General features: G+C 38.8%; 2 protein-coding genes and 1 pseudogene across 2 annotated transcripts; all 3 read left to right on the top strand.

Moving 5' to 3' along the window:
• Nucleotides 1-2,207: 2,207 nt before the first annotated feature.
• Nucleotides 2,208-3,292, top strand: LOC125193739 ((+)-cis,cis-nepetalactol synthase NEPS3 pseudogene; annotated as a pseudogene).
• Nucleotides 3,293-5,965: 2,673 nt separating this feature from the next.
• Nucleotides 5,966-8,362, top strand: LOC125193738 (uncharacterized). Its single transcript, XM_048091606.2, has 5 exons — nucleotides 5,966-6,157; nucleotides 6,501-6,643; nucleotides 6,739-6,868; nucleotides 7,281-7,472; nucleotides 8,016-8,362. Exons 1-5 carry the CDS (start codon nucleotides 5,981-5,983, stop codon nucleotides 8,223-8,225), a joined length of 852 nt encoding a protein of 283 aa, XP_047947563.2. The 5' UTR covers nucleotides 5,966-5,980; the 3' UTR covers nucleotides 8,226-8,362.
• Nucleotides 8,363-11,810: 3,448 nt separating this feature from the next.
• On the top strand, nucleotides 11,811-18,339 carry LOC125193735 (aconitate hydratase, cytoplasmic-like). Its single transcript, XM_048091600.2, has 20 exons — nucleotides 11,811-12,215; nucleotides 12,949-13,053; nucleotides 13,271-13,431; nucleotides 13,517-13,609; nucleotides 13,777-13,962; nucleotides 14,131-14,292; nucleotides 14,581-14,725; nucleotides 14,805-14,947; nucleotides 15,051-15,107; nucleotides 15,198-15,277; nucleotides 15,363-15,438; nucleotides 15,634-15,819; nucleotides 15,900-15,967; nucleotides 16,044-16,162; nucleotides 16,293-16,414; nucleotides 16,570-16,668; nucleotides 16,753-17,232; nucleotides 17,332-17,430; nucleotides 17,516-17,758; nucleotides 17,834-18,339. The coding sequence occupies exons 1-20, from the start codon at nucleotides 11,939-11,941 to the stop codon at nucleotides 17,900-17,902; spliced, it is 2,970 nt and encodes a 989-aa protein (XP_047947557.2). The 5' UTR covers nucleotides 11,811-11,938; the 3' UTR covers nucleotides 17,903-18,339.
• The last annotated feature ends 36 nt before the right edge of the window (nucleotides 18,340-18,375 follow it).

Below are 18,375 nucleotides of genomic sequence, written 5' to 3'. Positions count from 1 at the left end.
AGAGAAAAACGTATTGGTCTTCTCCACCCGTTAATTGCTACTTCCTATGTTCCATAGTAATGGAGGCGTTTCTTTTCAGCGCGGAGATTAAGAAAAATTGTGTTAGGTGAGTTAAGTAAAAGGAAAGTAAAGTGGAAAATGAATTAAAGGTAGAGAGATGAAAAGAGAATAAAGTAAGAGAGAGTAAAGTAGGTGTGGAAAAATGTGTTGACTTTTACTAATAAGGGAAATGACTCTATTACTCTGGAACGTACCAAAATGACAAAATGACTCTATTACTATAGAACGAATGAAGTACTACTTCATCCTAGCACCAAAAGTGCTCATCAATGTTATCATGTGTTATCCTTTTTTTATGAATTAAAAAGAAAGAACTAGAATTATTTATTCTCTTTTTCCTTCCCTATTTCTCTCGCATCTCTCCGCAAATCTCAACCTAAACGTGATTGTGATGAATCCAAGACATGTATACCAAATCATATGCTTCCTCCGTCCTAAGGATGTAAAAAAATATATAAAATAGAGATAAAAGTGTTTTTATTTTTGGTAATATGTTGTTTTAATTGAGACAAATAAAGAGAAAATTGAGTAGTTTTTTATGGATGGATGAAATAATATACACAAACATGAATTAAGAGTTTTAGCACCGCGTGGGACGTTTAAAGCTTAGTTAATTATTCAGCTAATTTTTCGCATTCTTGGTCCTACCCCATTAATTTTTTTTATATATTAGCAAGTCAACTGGAATTTTCAAATAATTCAACTAGAATTAATGAACCATTATTTTGAACTCTACCAAACCCTTAACCCTTTGCCTGTTTGAAATACATCGAATTTCTTTTTTTTATCCGTTTTGTACAAATAATTCATATTCATTTATGATAATTTTTATTCTTTGCTTTTATTATACTTCTTCTTTCTTAAAAAAATAAGGACATTTGGGATGACACGGGAATTGATGCATAATTAATAAAGTAAGAGAGGTGAAGAGAAGGGTAGTTAAAATAGTGTTAATGGACAGTGGGACTCATATAATTATTAGTGTTTAATGATGAGTCTGTACGTCTTAGTGGTATAAGTTGTAAATAAATTGATTTATATGTATAATGAGTTTGGGAGAACTTTCCTTAAATGGAAATGAGATGATTTTACGTGAGGGGCGAAAAAGGAAAGTGTCCTTATTTTTATGGGATGAATGAAATATCACTTATGGGTTCTACTATTAACTGAAGTACATATTTTCAGCTACTTTTTCTCATTCTTTCTGACTTTAATCTACCAATTACTCATATTAAAATTTGTATCATTATCAATTAGCCTAGTTATATAGAATGGTGGGAGTATAAGTTAGAATTGTTATAAGAAAAACAATATAAGCACGTTTTTAGTACTATATCTAGAGATGTCAATCGGGCCGGCCCATCAGGTTTCGGGCCGGCCCTACTCAGGTTGCAGGTCAATCGGGTGCGAGCTAATCGGGTTTTGATTATTTCGGGTTATAAAAATTCAACCCTAGCCCTAAAAGGTCGGGTTTCAAGCAAGCCCAGCGGGTTAATCGGGTTGCTACCGATAAAATTAACATGCGATCAATCCAATCATTAATGGCAAAAAATAGTTACATTTATAAAATACAAAATATTTAATTATAATAATTTGAGATATATTAAAATCAAACACAAATATCATCAAATACTAATATTTGAGATTTGTGCAAAATAAAACATAAATATAAATATTTTAAAGCATGTTTTTGAAATTTAAATAATTTTAATGAATTTGAAGTTTCTAATGTATTTATTTACTATTATATAATAAAAATTTAATATATAATTTGTATGATTAATATAAAATTGAAAGTTATTTTATTTAGTTATCTATATTATAAAAATAATCAATGAATGTGTCCAATTAGGAGTCAAACAAATAGAACAATAAAAATTTTATCGGGTTTTTGGGTCAGCCCATCGGGTATTCGGGTCTGGCCCTAATGAGTTGCGGGTTAATCGGGTGTGGGCTAATCGGACTATGATTTTATCGGGCTATAATTTCTCACCATAACCCTATAAATTTTTCGGGCTATTCGGACTAGCCCACGGATTGCGGGCTACATTAACATCCCTAGCTATATCCATCTTTCTTTCCCTACATAAGACATACTATATCCGTGGCTTAGTAGCATCATCAACCCTAATCTCTAGATCACATATATGTCAAACAATTTGATGAAGAAAAAGCTTCAAGGTAAAGTAGCCATTGTAACCGGCGGCGCCAGCTGCATCGGCGAGACCACCGCCCACGTCCTGGCCCATCACGGAGCGCGTGCGGTGGTTATCGCTGATATCCAATCCGAAAAGGGCCGCGCTTTGGCCGAATCCATCGGCCTGCAGCGCTGCAGCTACGTCCAGTGCGACGTGGCGGACGAGGAACAAGTCGCGGCCATGGTCGAATGGACGGCGACAGCCTACGGCGGCCTCGACATAATGTTCAGCAACGCCGGCACCGTCAGCAGCTCCCCTCAGACCATCCTGGATTTGGATTTTTCGGAATACGAGCGCGTGATGCGCGTGAACGCGCGTGGCATGGCAGTGTGCGTTAAGCAGGCGGCGCGTAAGATGGTGGAAATGGGAACCAGGGGAGCTATCGTGTGTATGTCAAGTGCGGTGGCGGAGAAGGCGACGGTGGACTTGATGGACTATGTGATGTCGAAGCGGGCGGTGCTGGGGCTGATGCGGTCAGCGAGTTTGCAGCTCGGGAAGCACGGGATACGGGTGAACAGCGTGTCGCCCGGGGCGGTGATCACACCGCTCGCCGCGAGGTATGGGCTGGTGACGCAGGCGGATGTGGAGAAGCATTTGGGGCCCTACACGAGCTTGAAAGAGGCGACGATAACGGGGGAGAGTGTGGCGGAAGCGGTGGCGTTTCTTGCTTCAGATGAGGCGGCGTTTGTCACCGGGGTTGATTTGGCAGTGGATGCTGGGATGATTGCCATGCCCTTCCACCTATTAAACTAATCTATTTTTTTTTATATATTACAAATGTATGAAATCTAAAATTCCAATAAACATGTACTTCATCCGTTTCTTCATAGTTGAGGCGAAACTTTTCGGCAACACAGAGTTTTAGAAATGAATGTTGGGTGTGTTAAATAAATAGATAAAAAAAGGTAAGAGAGAAGAAAAGGTAGAGAGAATAAAGTATAAAGTGAATAAAGTAGAGAGAATAAATTAAGAAAATGAAAAAAGTTACTATATGCATATAGAAATGACTCAACTACGAAGAAACTTCCCGAAATGGAAAAATGACTCAACTATGAAGAAACGGAGGGAGTAACACTCTCTTAGTTCATTATTATTCCAACAAACATGTATACTCTCTTATTTATTCCAATAAAAAGGTATATACAATGGCGGATCCAGAAATTCGTAATCGTGGGGTCGAAACAAAGATAACTAATACTCCCTCTATCCCATTAAAAATAAGACATTTTCCTTTTTAGATTGTCTCATTAAAAATGAAATGCTTCTTAAAATAGAAGCGATAATTATTATGAAATGAAGGAAGTTTTACTACATTACTGAAATTTTCAACTGATTCAACCATTTCAATGAGCCACTCTATATAATCAAGGTGGTAACTCAATAATAGTGGGCCTCATTAAAATCTGCCTAACCCATTTGAATATAGATTAGTTGGTCTTGTTAAAAGTTATGGTTAGAGCATCTCCAATGGTCGGCTAGCGACCGGTTAACCGATTCTTGGCGCTGGCCGATCGGCTAGCTGAACCATTGGAGGCGGCAAGCGGTAAATCGGCTAGCGGATCGGCGTGGGCTGGCCGATCGCTCGGCGCTGGCCGATGCGCTGGCCGATCGGCTAGCCACCATTGTGGCGGCCCGATCGGCCAACGATCGTCCAGCGCCTAATTTTAGTTTCATTTTCATTTGCACCACTTGTTTTAACGAGTTTTCTCTCTCTCTAACTTTCTGTACAAGAGCATCATCGAGCGATGGATCACAACAACGAGTCCAGTCCAGCGAGGAGTGGATCTCAGACTCCCACGGTACCTGTGGGATCTGGATGGGGGTAGATGGGCGGGCAGATGGGCCCGGGGTTTAACGTCCCTTGGGGGCAGTTGATGGGGATGATGGCCGGTGCGCCGGGGGGATGCAGGGGGGAACCAGGGGGTATGCCGTGGGGGATGCCGGGCGGGGGGCAGGGGAGCGGCGGGCAGTCAGCGTCGGGGTGGGGGGGTATGCCCCAAATGCAGCAGCAGATGCTGCAGCAGATGATGGGGATGATGTGGCAGGGAGGGATGCAGGGGGGATGCAGCACGGTATGCATCTCGGGATGCAGGGGTCACCGGGAGGGGACACGGTATATCGTCCCTCGCTTGATTTTTTGACGGCTGCGTCTCACACGTCGACCCCAGTGGAGACGCAGTTCACTGGCGATGACCTTCTGTCATTGCATGATATGGGGATCGATCTCGGGGATCCGGATATCCCCGTTCCAGCGAGGCGGGCCGCACCGAAGAAGAAGACGAAGGGGAAGGCCAAGGCGGTCGGCGTCGTCGCAGCCCGTTGGTAACGACGCCCCCGACCGGAGGAAGTGGACGGAGGATGAGTACGCCGGGGTGGCCAGGGGGTGGTTGGAGGTGTGCGACGATCCGCTGGTTGCGAACAACCAGCGGGTCGTCAACATGTGGGCGAAGATCAGAGCTGCCTATAGGAGGCACTGCCCGCACGGGAAGGACTTCAGCGGGAAGGAGGTCCGGAAGGGGTGGGAGCGCATCAGTGCCGCGGTCGGCCGTTTTTCGTTGTTGTACGCCAACGCCGTTCGTCAGCTCACTAGTGGGCAGAATGAGGAGGACACCCGGCGGATAGCCGAGAATGAGTTCCCCTTGGCGGGGAAGTATAAGGAGTTCAACTTCTGGTAGTGCTTTTTGTTGCTGAAGGACTCCGAGAAGTTCCGGGCGGGGTGCGACGCTGGGTGGCCGAAGAAGCAGAGGCTGAACTATTCCGGCGACTACAGCGGCAGCAGCGGCGGATCCCACGACCTCCCCCTGGATGTTGAGGAGTTTTCATCCCCTCCTTCATTTGCTGGTCGCCCTCGCCCGGTTGGATAGAAGCGGGCGCAACGGGCTGCGAGGGGCGGGTCCCCCTTATCGCCCCGCGAGGTCCAATCCTCCGCCCTCCCACCCGCCCCACTCGAGTACACTCTCCATTCGTGTAACCATACGCGGGATCAGATGTACAAGGTCTTCCAAGATTGGAAGGCCGCCACTGACCCCACGGAGAAGATGTTTCTTCACTCGATGCTCGAGAGCATGCGGGCTGATTTGGAGATCGCGAGGGCACGGCTAGCGGGTTCCGACGTGGGCTCAGATACCACGAGTGGTGGCAGCGGCAGCGGCGGCGGCGACGGCGAGGACGGCGACGACGAGGAGGAGTAGAGAGTGGCGGGGCTCGTGTGTGGAAGCCCTTTTTTTTTAAAAACAATCATGTATTTTTTTTTAAAATCTTTGTACTTTTTTTTAATGAGATGAATTAATTTTCCCGTATATGTGTCGTAAATTTAATTCCGTAATTTAATCGTATTTTTATTTCCGTAAAATGTAGTATTTTTGAATTATTTTTTTGCGGCTGGCCTAAATCTGATGTGGCAGGTGTATTTTTAGTACTGCTGACGTGGCAGGGAGGGAGAATGGCTGGCCTATTGCTGGCCTATGACTGGCCTATTTAGCATTGGAGATGCTCTTATTGTTAACTCGAACCCGAAACTTTTACAATCAGACAATACATTATCAAACACATACACACAAGTTTTATATTATTAATTTCATTCATTCCATAATAAAAATTGGACAACATTTTTTTAAATTAAGTAAAATTTAGATAATTATAAATAAATAGGAAAATAAATTACCCTTTTTAAAACATGAAACACAAATCCTTGTTGCCGAAATTTATTTATTTTTTAAATCATGACAATGATATCTCAAGGTTCTAGACTCCTTACAAAAACCCTCTTTTACAGAACCAAATCCACTCCTCCTTCCACATTCTCCCTTCCAATTCTCTCCGGTTCTGTTCGTTCAATGGCCTCCGACGCAGCTGCCTCTTCACCGTTCCAGAAAGTCCAGATTCAGAGAGACAACGGGGTAAGCCCGCGTCTCATTTGCGTTTACTTTTTAGCTCGTTTCATTTCAATTTTTCTGGGTTTTGCTTCAATCGCGATTCCCATCAATTTAATCGGAGAAAGTTTTGATTTTGATGAGTTCTTCGTATTTTCGTACATTTCATTTCTTCTGATTTCGCGTATTTTTCGATAATTGCTTTTGAGCTGAATTGCGAAATTATGTGAAAGACTGAAAGTGATAACATTTCCTTCAAATTGGGCGCCTAATTTTGTTTGGGATAAAGTAATTGTTGACTGCAATTTCTTCGTGATTTTTTTTTTGTTTTTTGGGGCTCTAATTGTTTTGGGGAAAATGAATCAAATAGACATTTGATGCTTACGTGATTGGGAAAGACAACGCTCCTGGGATTGTTGTGCTTCAAGAATGGTGGGGTGTTGATTTTGAGGTCAAGAATCATGCCCAGAAAATCTCTCAGTTGGGCTCTGGCTACAAGGCATTGATTCCCGAGTAAGATTCCGGTGTTGATCGAGCTTTTTCTTGAGCTATATGTTTCTGTGGTGTTGAAATGTAATAGTGTTGGAGTCGTTTTTCGTGCTGTGTAGTTTGTACAGAGGGAAGGTTGGTTTGGAAGTCGCGGAAGCTCAACATTTGATGGAAGGTCTCGATTGGCCAGGTGCAGTGAAGGATATCGAGGCCTCGGTCAACTGGCTCAAGGCAAATGGTTCTAAGAAGGTGCGCTGCTGAAATTCCGATTTTTCAATTTCTACTTGTTTGTCGGCAGGAGTTTGTAGTTGATGTCTAGCTCTTAGTGTTTGAACTCGTAACTCGTTGCTTATGTCAATCCACAGTTTCTGTTTGTGGTTATCAAGTTGAAACTTAGGAGTGTGGTAGCTATCAATTTGAATATAACTACATTGGTAGCGATTGATTTTAGGCTATAATTTTTTAGATCATTGATATTTGATAGTAATATCATGTCATAAACTTCAACGGGAACTCTTAAGGCGATGTAACTTGCAATTATCTAGCTCAATCCTATTAATGAGAACTTCCTCATGATTTTAAATAAGGAGATGGCACTACTCTGACTAATATACACATGTTAGTTATTTCAAGCGTATACTAATAAGATTTGTTGAATTAGGTTGGTGTAACCGGATTCTGCATGGGTGGTGCTCTTGCTATTGCAAGCTCTGTTTTGGTACCGGGGGTTGATGCCGTGGTAGCTTTCTACGGAGTGCCTTCACCCCAGCTCGCGGATCCTGTCAAGACTAAGGCTCCGGTGCAGGCCCACTTTGGTGAACTTGATGGTTTTGTCGGGTTCTCGGATCCAAAGGTATTGCCAAGATATTCTTGAAATGCTTTGTTATTGTGTGCTAGAAAGTTTAATTCTTTATGCAAATATGTTTAAGTTTTGGGTTATCTCGTAAACGCAAAATTATGGATCTTTCAAGTCAAGATTCCGAACATTTTGTGAAAAAAATTGGGTAAACATCGCTTTAAACTATACTTGCTTTATCAAAAATATGTCGAACTTTAAGAGTTATTCATTCAAATCCCAAACCATCACATTCGTATCGAAAATTTCCAACGTCCGTTTCTCAGCCCCCAAAATCTTTATGTTTCTCAACGTCCGGACATTTTTTATACAAATCTGATGGTTTGGAATTTAAATAAATACGTCTCAAAGTTGGAAACATTTTCGATCAAGCAAGGATAGTTTGTGGATTAAAGTGATGTTGAGTGTGCCCTTGCTGTCATTCTCTCGAGGAGAAAACTACGTGGTTTGATGCAAATACACGTCACAGAAGTATGTACGGTTTTTTGTGTGCGAACGTTGAATATCGAATGTTTCTTGAACGTGAGAGTTTTTCTCCAGACTGGTAAAGATTTGGAAGAGAAGTTGAAGGCATCAGGAGTTCCCCACGAGGTTTACTTCTATCCCGGAATCGGGCATGCCTTTTTGAACTGTTCACCTGAAGGGGCGGAGAGAAGGAAGAAGATGGGGATGGACGACGAGGATGCTGCAGCAGTCGAGCAGGCGTGGTCTCGTTTCAACTCATGGATGGGTCGTTTCTTGTCGAACTGATCAAAGATGCTCGATCTCTAAATCATGTGAACACGACTAGTAAAATGCTGAAATGTATTGTGCTTGTTTAGAGTGTGTAAAATTCTCCATTTTACTGTGTTATGCTTCATAAATAAAAGCTTGCTTAGGTTGAAATATATTGTGAGATTTTATGATGGCAATTCCACATTGGTTGAACCAAAAAAATTCCTTTTGGATGTGGCTTTTAATTGAGTCTAACTGATTTCAATACAAATTTGTGAGTTTGTTTAAAATGTTGTCAATATTATAACATTGAATACTAGTATGATTTTGTCTAATTAGCCATTTAGATTTGAGATTTGTAAGTCAAGATATTTGAAGCATTTCAAGTTGCATTAATTAAAATTCATGCAAGTGGGCCAAAAATTGAAAATTTATGAGCTGATTTATGAAGATTGAGTCCTACTAAATTTTAGGGCACATTATTAATGAAATTTAGGGTTTATTTTTAGCCAGCTTTGGCAAGTTATTTGCTGTCCTAGTAGCAAGTAGTTAAAAAGTTTTACCAAAATTAATTGACATTGATTGGTTTTCCTTTAAATCCTAGTAATTGATTGGTTTTCCTTTAAATATTAGGTTTTCTTTTTAATTTTTTATCTTTTATATGAATCATATCTATATTAAATTGATGTTGAACACATAGGAACTAAATTAATTAATTAATTAATTAATCATTGAAACCTACTACATGAATGAAGTGATGATTCGCATATTCAAAGGTTTACGTCTCAACACAGAGAGATTAGCCAAATTAGCAACCTAACAATATAGAATAATTACTATAAAACAAACCATGATAGACAATTAAGTAATGAAGTAAAGTTGTGAAGCTTCTTTGTTTATATATTAGAAGAATAATTAGAAGGGAAAAAGCTAATGTCAGAGGACAGAGGCATAATAGAATATTTTCCAAGTCAATTATGAGGCTTTTGGGTAATTAATTATTATCATATTATATAAATTGATACCTTTTTATTTGTTGCCATTATCTAAATAACATGCCACGTTCCGACCCCACCACCTAGAATATATTCTTTCATGCTTTATTTTGGGTTTCTGGTAATAATTAGGTATTCAGTCCATAGTGGAATTTTATATAAAACATAATAAAAAATTAAATTCAAATGCCACTTGACTATAGTTATTCTTAACAATAGCATATGGTGTACCACATCCATTATGGTGACATAATGGAAATTACTAGGTAACATATCCAAAACATAAATTTGAAGGTAGTAATGAAAATGATTTGCAACCTAAAAATGAATATGTGGTTGAGAGAGAAGGTTTTTAACTTTAATGATAGATTAAAATGTGATATATACAACATAAGTTTAAGATAATAATTTTGTTCTTCTAAGAAAGTAGAAAATCACCGTACCAAAATGAAAGTGCTATCGTGCATGTTGCAAATGCCCTAGTATTCACCGTACCAGAAGGTCGTGTTCGTGTTTGGGATTTTCTTAACGGGTCGTGTTTGTGTTTATTGTTATCGTGTTCGTGTCGTTATCGTGTCGACACGATAATGACCCGACACGCACGATTTGCCCCCCTTAAATAAATCTTGGGTATGGATTATAGTTCCATTATCACGAAAAATCTGAGCATCGAAATTTTTTAAATTTTATAAAAAATTTATACTTTAATAAATATTATGGGTTGATATAATAGTTCCATTACTCTCTTTTCATTAAGCAAGATGACACACTATTTTATTAAATACTAGTACTACTATATACTTATTTTATTTTATGTTAAAATTCGTAGAAGATATTATGGGTTGATATAATGAGTAAAAATTTCATGGTCCATCCACACCATGGTGGTATAATAATTTAGTGTACCTTACCAATAATTCCTTGACAATGGGAAATAAAAAGGGTTCACATGCCAATCACTTGAACATAAATTTGGCAACTTTATATCTAAATTTTAAAACATCCATTTAAACATTTTATGGAAAGTGTATTAAATTAAATATAGAAATTATATCATATGAATAATGAATTAACGTTAATAGTACAATGTATATATGCATATTAATTTCATAATACAATAATATTATGCACGTAAAATTAATCATATTGCATTACTTTTCATGTTAAGAAAAAAAATCATATTATTAAGGATAAAATCTTTTCTAATTGTTTTAGTATTTATATAGATGAAAAAATTTACATAAATAAAATTTATGACTGAACTTAGTAGCATATAGTATATGTTGTATTTCATTATATTTATTAGCATCTAAAAAATCAAGAACTTTTAACAAAATAAAAAATAAAATATTCATATAATCTGAAAATATTATTATTTTATAAGAGAGATGTCTTGTACTTATATTAGTATATTATGTGATGAATATAAATGAATATAAATTGTACTCGGGGGGAGTGATCAATTGCTAACTCATCATTTAATTGCTAACTACAACTAATTTAAGGCCACATGATTTTAAAAAACGTGTGGTCTACAATTTGCCACGTGTAATTTTCGTTTTTATTAATTAAATCGAATAAAATTTAAAAAAAACGTCAAATTAGGGTTTTGGATGAAAATGTCAATATAGTGTTTCGAAAATATCAACACAATGCTTTGGGAATGTCAATACAAATTTAGGATTGACATTGTATATGCTTTATATTGACATATTATCTTAGCTGTATTGACATTAGCCTATATACGAAAAATACGAAAATTCTAGATTTTTTTTTTCCAAATTTTGACGTCGGAACATATGCATGTAGTATATCGTTGGAATCCTTATAAAATTATCTTTAATTTGATATATGTTATATGAATTTAAAGTTTAGGGATTTCTTTTAAAAGTTAATTATAAATAACTTGACATTAATACCCCTATTGATTTTTATTAGAATTAATCCTATAGCCTTATTGACGTTTTTTGTTGATCGTATTGACATTTTGTGGTTAATGATCTAGGCCTTTAATTTGAATATCTAATGGCTATTATTGAGTTGTAGTTAGCAATTAAGCATTGAGTTAGCAATATAACACTCCCCTTATACTCGGTATATTAATTATATCAATTCATTAATTTATATGACAAGTATAATTTCTATATTTAATTTATCACATTTTCCATAAAAATAATTAAATGTGTGTCTTTAAATATAGATATAAGGTTGCCAAATATATATCCAAGTGATATAGCATGTAGACCCTTTCTATTTTTAATTGTCAAAGAATTATTGGTGAAACACACCAAATCATTATGTCACCATAGTGAGGGAAGACCATGAAAATTTTACTCTCATATAATAGTTCCATTGCTCTCTTTTCATCAAGCAAGATGACACACTATTTTTTTAAATACGAGTACTACTACATACTTATTTTATTTTACATTAAAATTATATGACTATTCAACTACAGAAATTTATTCAATCTCATATGACTATTAATTTATTATAAAAAGGGAAGAAAAAATCAAAGTCGTATCATTCCTCTCTCATGTGGGCCCCCCACAAGACGACAACACCTGCGTCTCTCTTCCCACAAAATCTCATCTCCGCCAATTCATCTCATTTCTCTCATATATATACGCATACCTCATTTCTCCATCGCCACGCGCCTCGATTCCCCTCTCCCGATCCTCACCGCCGCGCCGATTTTGTTTCGATTCGAATTGAATGTGACTGCCACACGCTGCTGTGATCGAATCCGGCGTCATGTACATCACCACTGGCACCTCTGCTCTCCTGAAGAGGGCTTCTCGCTCCTCCGGGAGAAGGACGCTCTCCTCTCTCTGCAGAAAGCCAGCCGCGCCTTCGCCTGGCTGCGGCGGCGCCGCCGCCGCCGCCTCGCAGCGGAATCTCCGATCTCTGAGTTTTTTGTCCGCGGCGGCGCGATGGAGCCACGGCGCTGGCTGGAACTCGCCAACGTCGCAGATCAGGATCGGTTGCTCGGTCTCTGATAGCCTGCTGCATCGGAAGATCGCTACCATTGGTGTGTGGTATTGTCGATTTTGTTTTGTTGAGATTTTTGGAGTTGCTTTTGATGAGTATCTGTTTGATCGTTAAATTTCGATTGGTGTTGGAGGTACTATCGTCTGTATGAATTATGATCAGCTGGATTTTGTATCTGTTTTGAAATGTTGGATTGTTTTTTCTATTGATGTGTGAAATGGATTTGATTTACGTTGTTAATTTTAGTTGCGGGGGTGGAAGATGAATGTGATTTATCCTTTTTAGGTTCAATTGATAATTGTGCGATTGTTTGGTATCGATTTATGCCAAGGCTGAGTTATCGTTCTGACTGTTTCATCAATAGCAAGATGAGTGAGCTTGAATTTTTCTTTGGTTTGACGTCATTGAAGTTGACTCACATCCTGTCGTTATCACTTGAGTATTTAGTCAAAAAGGTAAACTGAATGTGGATTCACTGTTTATTTTGCTGTTTCACTTTGTTTTCTGGATATATGAGAAACTTTTGAAGAATACTTGTCTGTTTTGTTAAGTTCTGACATTTTACAGCATCACATTGACCACATTTTAGCTAGAATATTATGTTAAAGCATTAAATATTAGTTTTTCTGATGGGATATACATTTTAATCCTCTGTCAATGGTTGTAATATTTCATGGAATGATTTGATTTTTTTTTAATTGCATGTAGTTTTCCTGAAATATAATTTTATATGCGTGTATTAAGTATGCTTACTCTTTTCAATGTAATTTCAGCTTCCGAGAATGCTTTTAAGGGAATTTTTACTAGTCTGCCGAAGCCTGGTGGTGGTGAATTTGGAAAATTTTACAGCCTGCCAGCTCTAAATGATCCAAGGATAGGTGAGCACTCATACTGTCGAGATATCCAATTTCCCTATTCCTTAAATATCACAAACTGACTATCTTCACTGTGTAACAACCATTTAATCAAACTTTTGGATAAGCTATAGGCACACTTCTTTCTAATGATCCTGCTTATGTCAGTTATCTGCAGTCAAAAGTCTTAAAAAATAGAGCTTTATAATGAGAATTTCTTGCTCCTGCTATGTAATTACAGATAAGCTGCCATACTCTATCAGAATTCTTCTCGAGTCAGCGATACGTAATTGTGACGGCTTCCAGGTAACTAAGGAAGATGTCGAGAAGATCATTGACTGGGAAAAAACTTCTCCAAAGCTAGTTGAGATTCCCTTCAAGCCTGCCCGTGTACTTCTGCAGGTACTGGTCGTGGTTGAACTATATTTGTACCTTCTTTATAACAGCTTAGATGATATCATGTGAAAATATTTTTCACTATTGGTAGGATTTCACTGGTGTACCTGCTGTTGTCGACCTTGCTTGCATGCGGGATGCTATGAACAGGCTTGGCAATGATTCTAACAAGATCAATCCATTGGTATGCTCTATATTTTCTGCTTTTTTCTGGAACTATGAATTGAGGAATCATTAAATTTGAAATATCAAGCTGCTGTACTAATAAGATATCTTCTATTAGAAGATAGGAAGCAGGCTTCACATATAAAAGTCAGAGATTATTAATTTTAATGGTTGATGGTATTGCAGGTTCCGGTAGATCTAGTTATTGATCATTCAGTTCAAGTCGATGTTGCTAGATCTGAAAATGCAGTTCAAGCCAATATGGAGCTTGAGTTCCAAAGAAACAGGGAGAGATTTGCCTTTCTTAAGTGGGGTTCTAATGCCTTCCAAAACATGCTTGTTGTTCCACCAGGATCGGGTATTGTACACCAGGTATTGAGATAACATTAGTGGCTTTATTTTCGTGCATGATAATGTTTAGTGCAATTCACATGTTCTGGTATTGTAATATTTTGTAAGCTATGCAATTTTTGGTGATCATATATGATTCAAAAATTATAGTTTCTCCAACACTTTGTGCCTTATCATCCATGTATCTAGGTCAATCTTGAATATCTTGGACGTGTTGTCTTCAACAATGACGGAGTACTCTACCCAGATAGTGTTGTTGGAACTGACTCTCATACCACCATGATTGATGGACTTGGAGTTGCTGGATGGGGAGTTGGTGGTATTGAAGCAGAAGCAGCCATGCTTGGACAGGTATGAACTCTAAAGTCTTAACTATCTTTGTTCAATCTCTTTCTGGTCTACTGATTTATTGAGTACGAACAATTTGTAGGACAAAGCTTTTTTTGTGTTCTTGATCATCCTCGAGTTATTGTATTTTTATACCTATCATTTATTATTCTACAATTTGCTGGATAAGTGGATTAAATGATCATGTGCTTTTCATACTGTAGCCGTGGATATCAATTTGATGTTCTTTTAGTTTTGTTGGCTCCAAGTAAGTTTCTTTTGCACCATGTAACTAGTGCTATTATCTGACAGCCAATGAGTATGGTGTTGCCTGGAGTTGTTGGATTCAAGTTGTCAGGGAAGTTAAGGGATGGTGTTACTGCTACTGACTTGGTTTTAACAGTGACACAAATGCTAAGGAAACATGGTGTTGTTGGAAAGTTTGTTGAATTTCATGGTAATAATACTCATTCTCTATATTTAAAGCAAATTATCTCTATTAGATCACCTAATTAAGCATATATTGCTGTGTTCAGGTGCTGGTGTGGGTGAAATTTCTCTAGCCGACAGAGCTACTATTGCAAACATGTCCCCAGAGTATGGTGCTACTATGGGATTCTTCCCTGTAGATCGTGTTACCTTACAATACTTAAAACTAACTGGCAGAACTGATGAGACTGTAAGCACATTTTACTGCATTTGCTTAAATTAATGAAAACTATCTAGTCGCATAGTATTATGTTTGTTTGCTAATCATGTAACTGTCAATGGATCAATATTAGGTGGCAATGATTGAAGCTTATTTGCGTGCAAACAATATGTTCGTTGACTACAGTGAGGTAGGCCTTAATGCTTGTTGTGATATAGGGTTTTTTTCAGAAAACTTAGTTTTTTCTGATTATTCTGTCTACGTTCTCTCTAATTGCCAGCCTCAACAAGAACGAGTGTACTCATCTAACTTGCAACTGGACCTGTCAGATGTTGAACCATGTATTTCAGGACCAAAAAGGTTTTTGTACCAAGAATTATGTGCCTCCATTTATCTTTATTAGTTGCACGTCTTTGTCATACCTATTCTTTTACTTATTCGATAGGCCTCATGATCGCGTGACATTGAAAGAAATGAAGTCTGACTGGCACTCTTGCCTTGATAGCAAGGTTGGATTCAAGGTGAGGATATAACATTTAAAATGCCCTAATATATTATCATTTTAGTGTTGCAGAATGTGAAAGGAAGTAGGGGCTTCTGGTACTCTTGTTTTTTTGGTTTTGAAATAATTCAACAAAAGTTTTATGCGAAGCTTATCTTTGATAGGAACTCCGTTACCTGGAATTCTACTAAATCATTGTCTAACTGCAATGTAGGGATTTGCTGTGCCCAAGGAAGCACAGGAAAAAGTAGCGCAGTTTTCATTCCATGGGGAGCCTGCAGAACTTAGGCATGGCAGTGTTGTGATTGCTGCAATCACAAGTTGTACAAACACATCAAACCCCAGTGTAATGCTTGGGGCTGGCCTCGTAGCAAAAAAAGCATACGATCTGGGTCTGCAGGTTTGCTGTTTTATCAATTCAACTGAACTTTTGTATTGAAATGTTGTTTTCATGCAAAGCTAATGCGGATAACATATCAGGTAAAACCATGGGTGAAAACAAGCCTTGCTCCAGGCTCTGGAGTTGTTAAGAAATATCTAGATAGGAGGTATTGATCGTGACTTCAGTTTTATGTGCAATAGTTTCCCGCAGAAAACTGAAAATATGTGCTTTCATCTGTGCAGTGGGCTGCAGGAGTACTTGAATCATCAAGGCTTCAATATTGTTGGGTATGGTTGTACAACATGCATCGGGAACTCTGGTGAATTGGATGAATCAGTTGGTGCTGCAATATCAGAAAATGGTAATTGCGCAGCTTTGTATTTCTACATCTTAAGAAATATGACTACCGAATCTATACTCTTGTTTGTCATTCTTCTGTTGCATGCTTGTGAAGTTTGTCTGATTAATCCAATTTTCGCTGTGCTCTCCAGACATTGTTGCAGCTGCAGTACTTTCTGGAAATCGTAACTTCGAAGGTCGTGTCCATCCCTTGACAAGAGCAAACTATCTTGCCTCACCTCCTCTAGTTGTCGCATATGCCCTTGCTGGCACGGTTAGTGATTTCTTCTTAATACAGTTCTATACTATCATTAAAGTTAGGTGAAGCATGTATAGCTTATTAGTGCCATGAACAAGAGAAATACTCTATTTTATTTGTGTGTTCCTCGAAGGCTGAATACATTGTCACCTGTTTACTTCCTTTGACAGGTTGATATTGATTTCGAGAAAGAGCCAATCGGTGTAGGCAAGAACGGAAGAGAAGTATACTTTAGGGATATTTGGCCATCAACTCAGGAAGTAGCTAATGTATGCAAAATATCTTTGTTCCTTTTAAAATTTGCATTATCTTAAATTGACAAACCCACTGACTAGGAGGATTACATCTTTTAGGCGGTTCAATCGAGTGTATTGCCCGAAATGTTCAGGAGCACATACGAGGCCATCACTAAGGGCAACCCCATGTGGAATCAGTTAATCGTACCCAATGACAAGCTGTACTCATGGGATCCAACTTCAACTTACATTCACGAGCCACCATACTTCAAGAATATGACCATGGATCCTCCTGGCCCACACGGAGTAAAAGATGCCTACTGCTTGCTGAACTTTGGCGACAGTATCACAACAGACCACATCTCACCGGCCGGAAACATCAACAAGGATAGTCCCGCTGCCAAATATCTCATGGAACGTGGAGTTGAACGCAAGGACTTCAATTCCTATGGCAGTCGGCGTGGTAATGATGAAATCATGGCAAGAGGGACCTTTGCAAACATCCGTCTCGTCAACAAGTTGTTGAAAGGAGAAGTTGGCCCGAAGACAATCCACATTCCAACCGGAGAGAAACTTTCTGTATTTGATGCTGCAATGGTACATCGCCTTGATTTATTCCAACATAAACATATATCTTTTCTCTCGGATTATACTCTCACAAAAATCTACTTGTATTAACCGAAACGAATCTTCCAGAAATACAAGACTGCAGGGCAGGCCACCATCATCTTGGCCGGAGCAGAGTATGGTAGTGGAAGCTCGAGAGATTGGGCTGCGAAGGGCCCCATGTTGCTGGTAAGTCTGCTATAATTACTGCTATAGCCCATTAGACAAAACACGCAAGACCAAACTTAATCGAGCCACCTTCAATACTCAACAGGGAGTTAAAGCAGTGATTGCCAAATCGTTCGAGAGGATCCATCGCAGTAACCTTGTGGGAATGGGCATTGTTCCTCTATGCTTCAAGGCTGGTGAGGATGCCGAGACATTAGGGTTGACGGGTCAGGAACGCTACACCATTGATCTTCCTAGCAAAATATCCGATATCCGCCCTGGCCAAGACATCACTGTCCGCACGGACAATGGAAAGCAGTTCACATGCACTGTCCGTTTCGACACTGAGGTAAAACCACCCACCATGCGCTCTTAGCATCTCTGTTTTGAAGGTGTCGTTTCGTACTTATGCTTCGTATTTTAGGTGGAGCTCGAGTACTTCAACAACGGTGGTATTCTTCCATACGTAATTCGCCAGCTGATATTGCAGTAAGAGAGGCTATTTTGATGAAAGCCATGAAACCACATTTCCTCAGAACTGTACAACTTTAGAATAAACATTTCCATTATTTTACATCCTGTCGAAGAAAAGGGGATGGAGAATTTTATTGCTTCCTTCAAGATCAAGCAACGGCCATGCCATGTCATACACGAAGAGTAATTTTCGTTTATTTTTGTAATAAAATTCGGCCTTGGATAGACATGGGAGAAATGATAGATGTTTTAACCGACGTCTACTTTTTGGCGCACACCGGATATACTCATTGTCGCCCGATGATCGGTACAAATGATGGAGATGAATTGTACGAAATGATCGTTTTTCTTTGGCGTTTGCTTATCGGTGTGCACTGGATAAACTCATCATTTGTAATGACTTACTTTCAAAATTGTTATCGAGAAATTACAAAAAAAATCCGTATTATGATATTATTTGTCGAAATTTTTTATTGGTGGAAAATAACAAAT

Source organism: Salvia hispanica, chromosome 4 (genome assembly GCF_029641045.1).
Source record: "Salvia hispanica isolate PSC_SH4W2 chromosome 4, Shi_PSC_v1, whole genome shotgun sequence".
Lineage (NCBI taxonomy): Eukaryota > Viridiplantae > Streptophyta > Magnoliopsida > Lamiales > Lamiaceae > Salvia > Salvia hispanica.
This window is presented reverse-complemented; position numbering and strand designations above follow the sequence as displayed.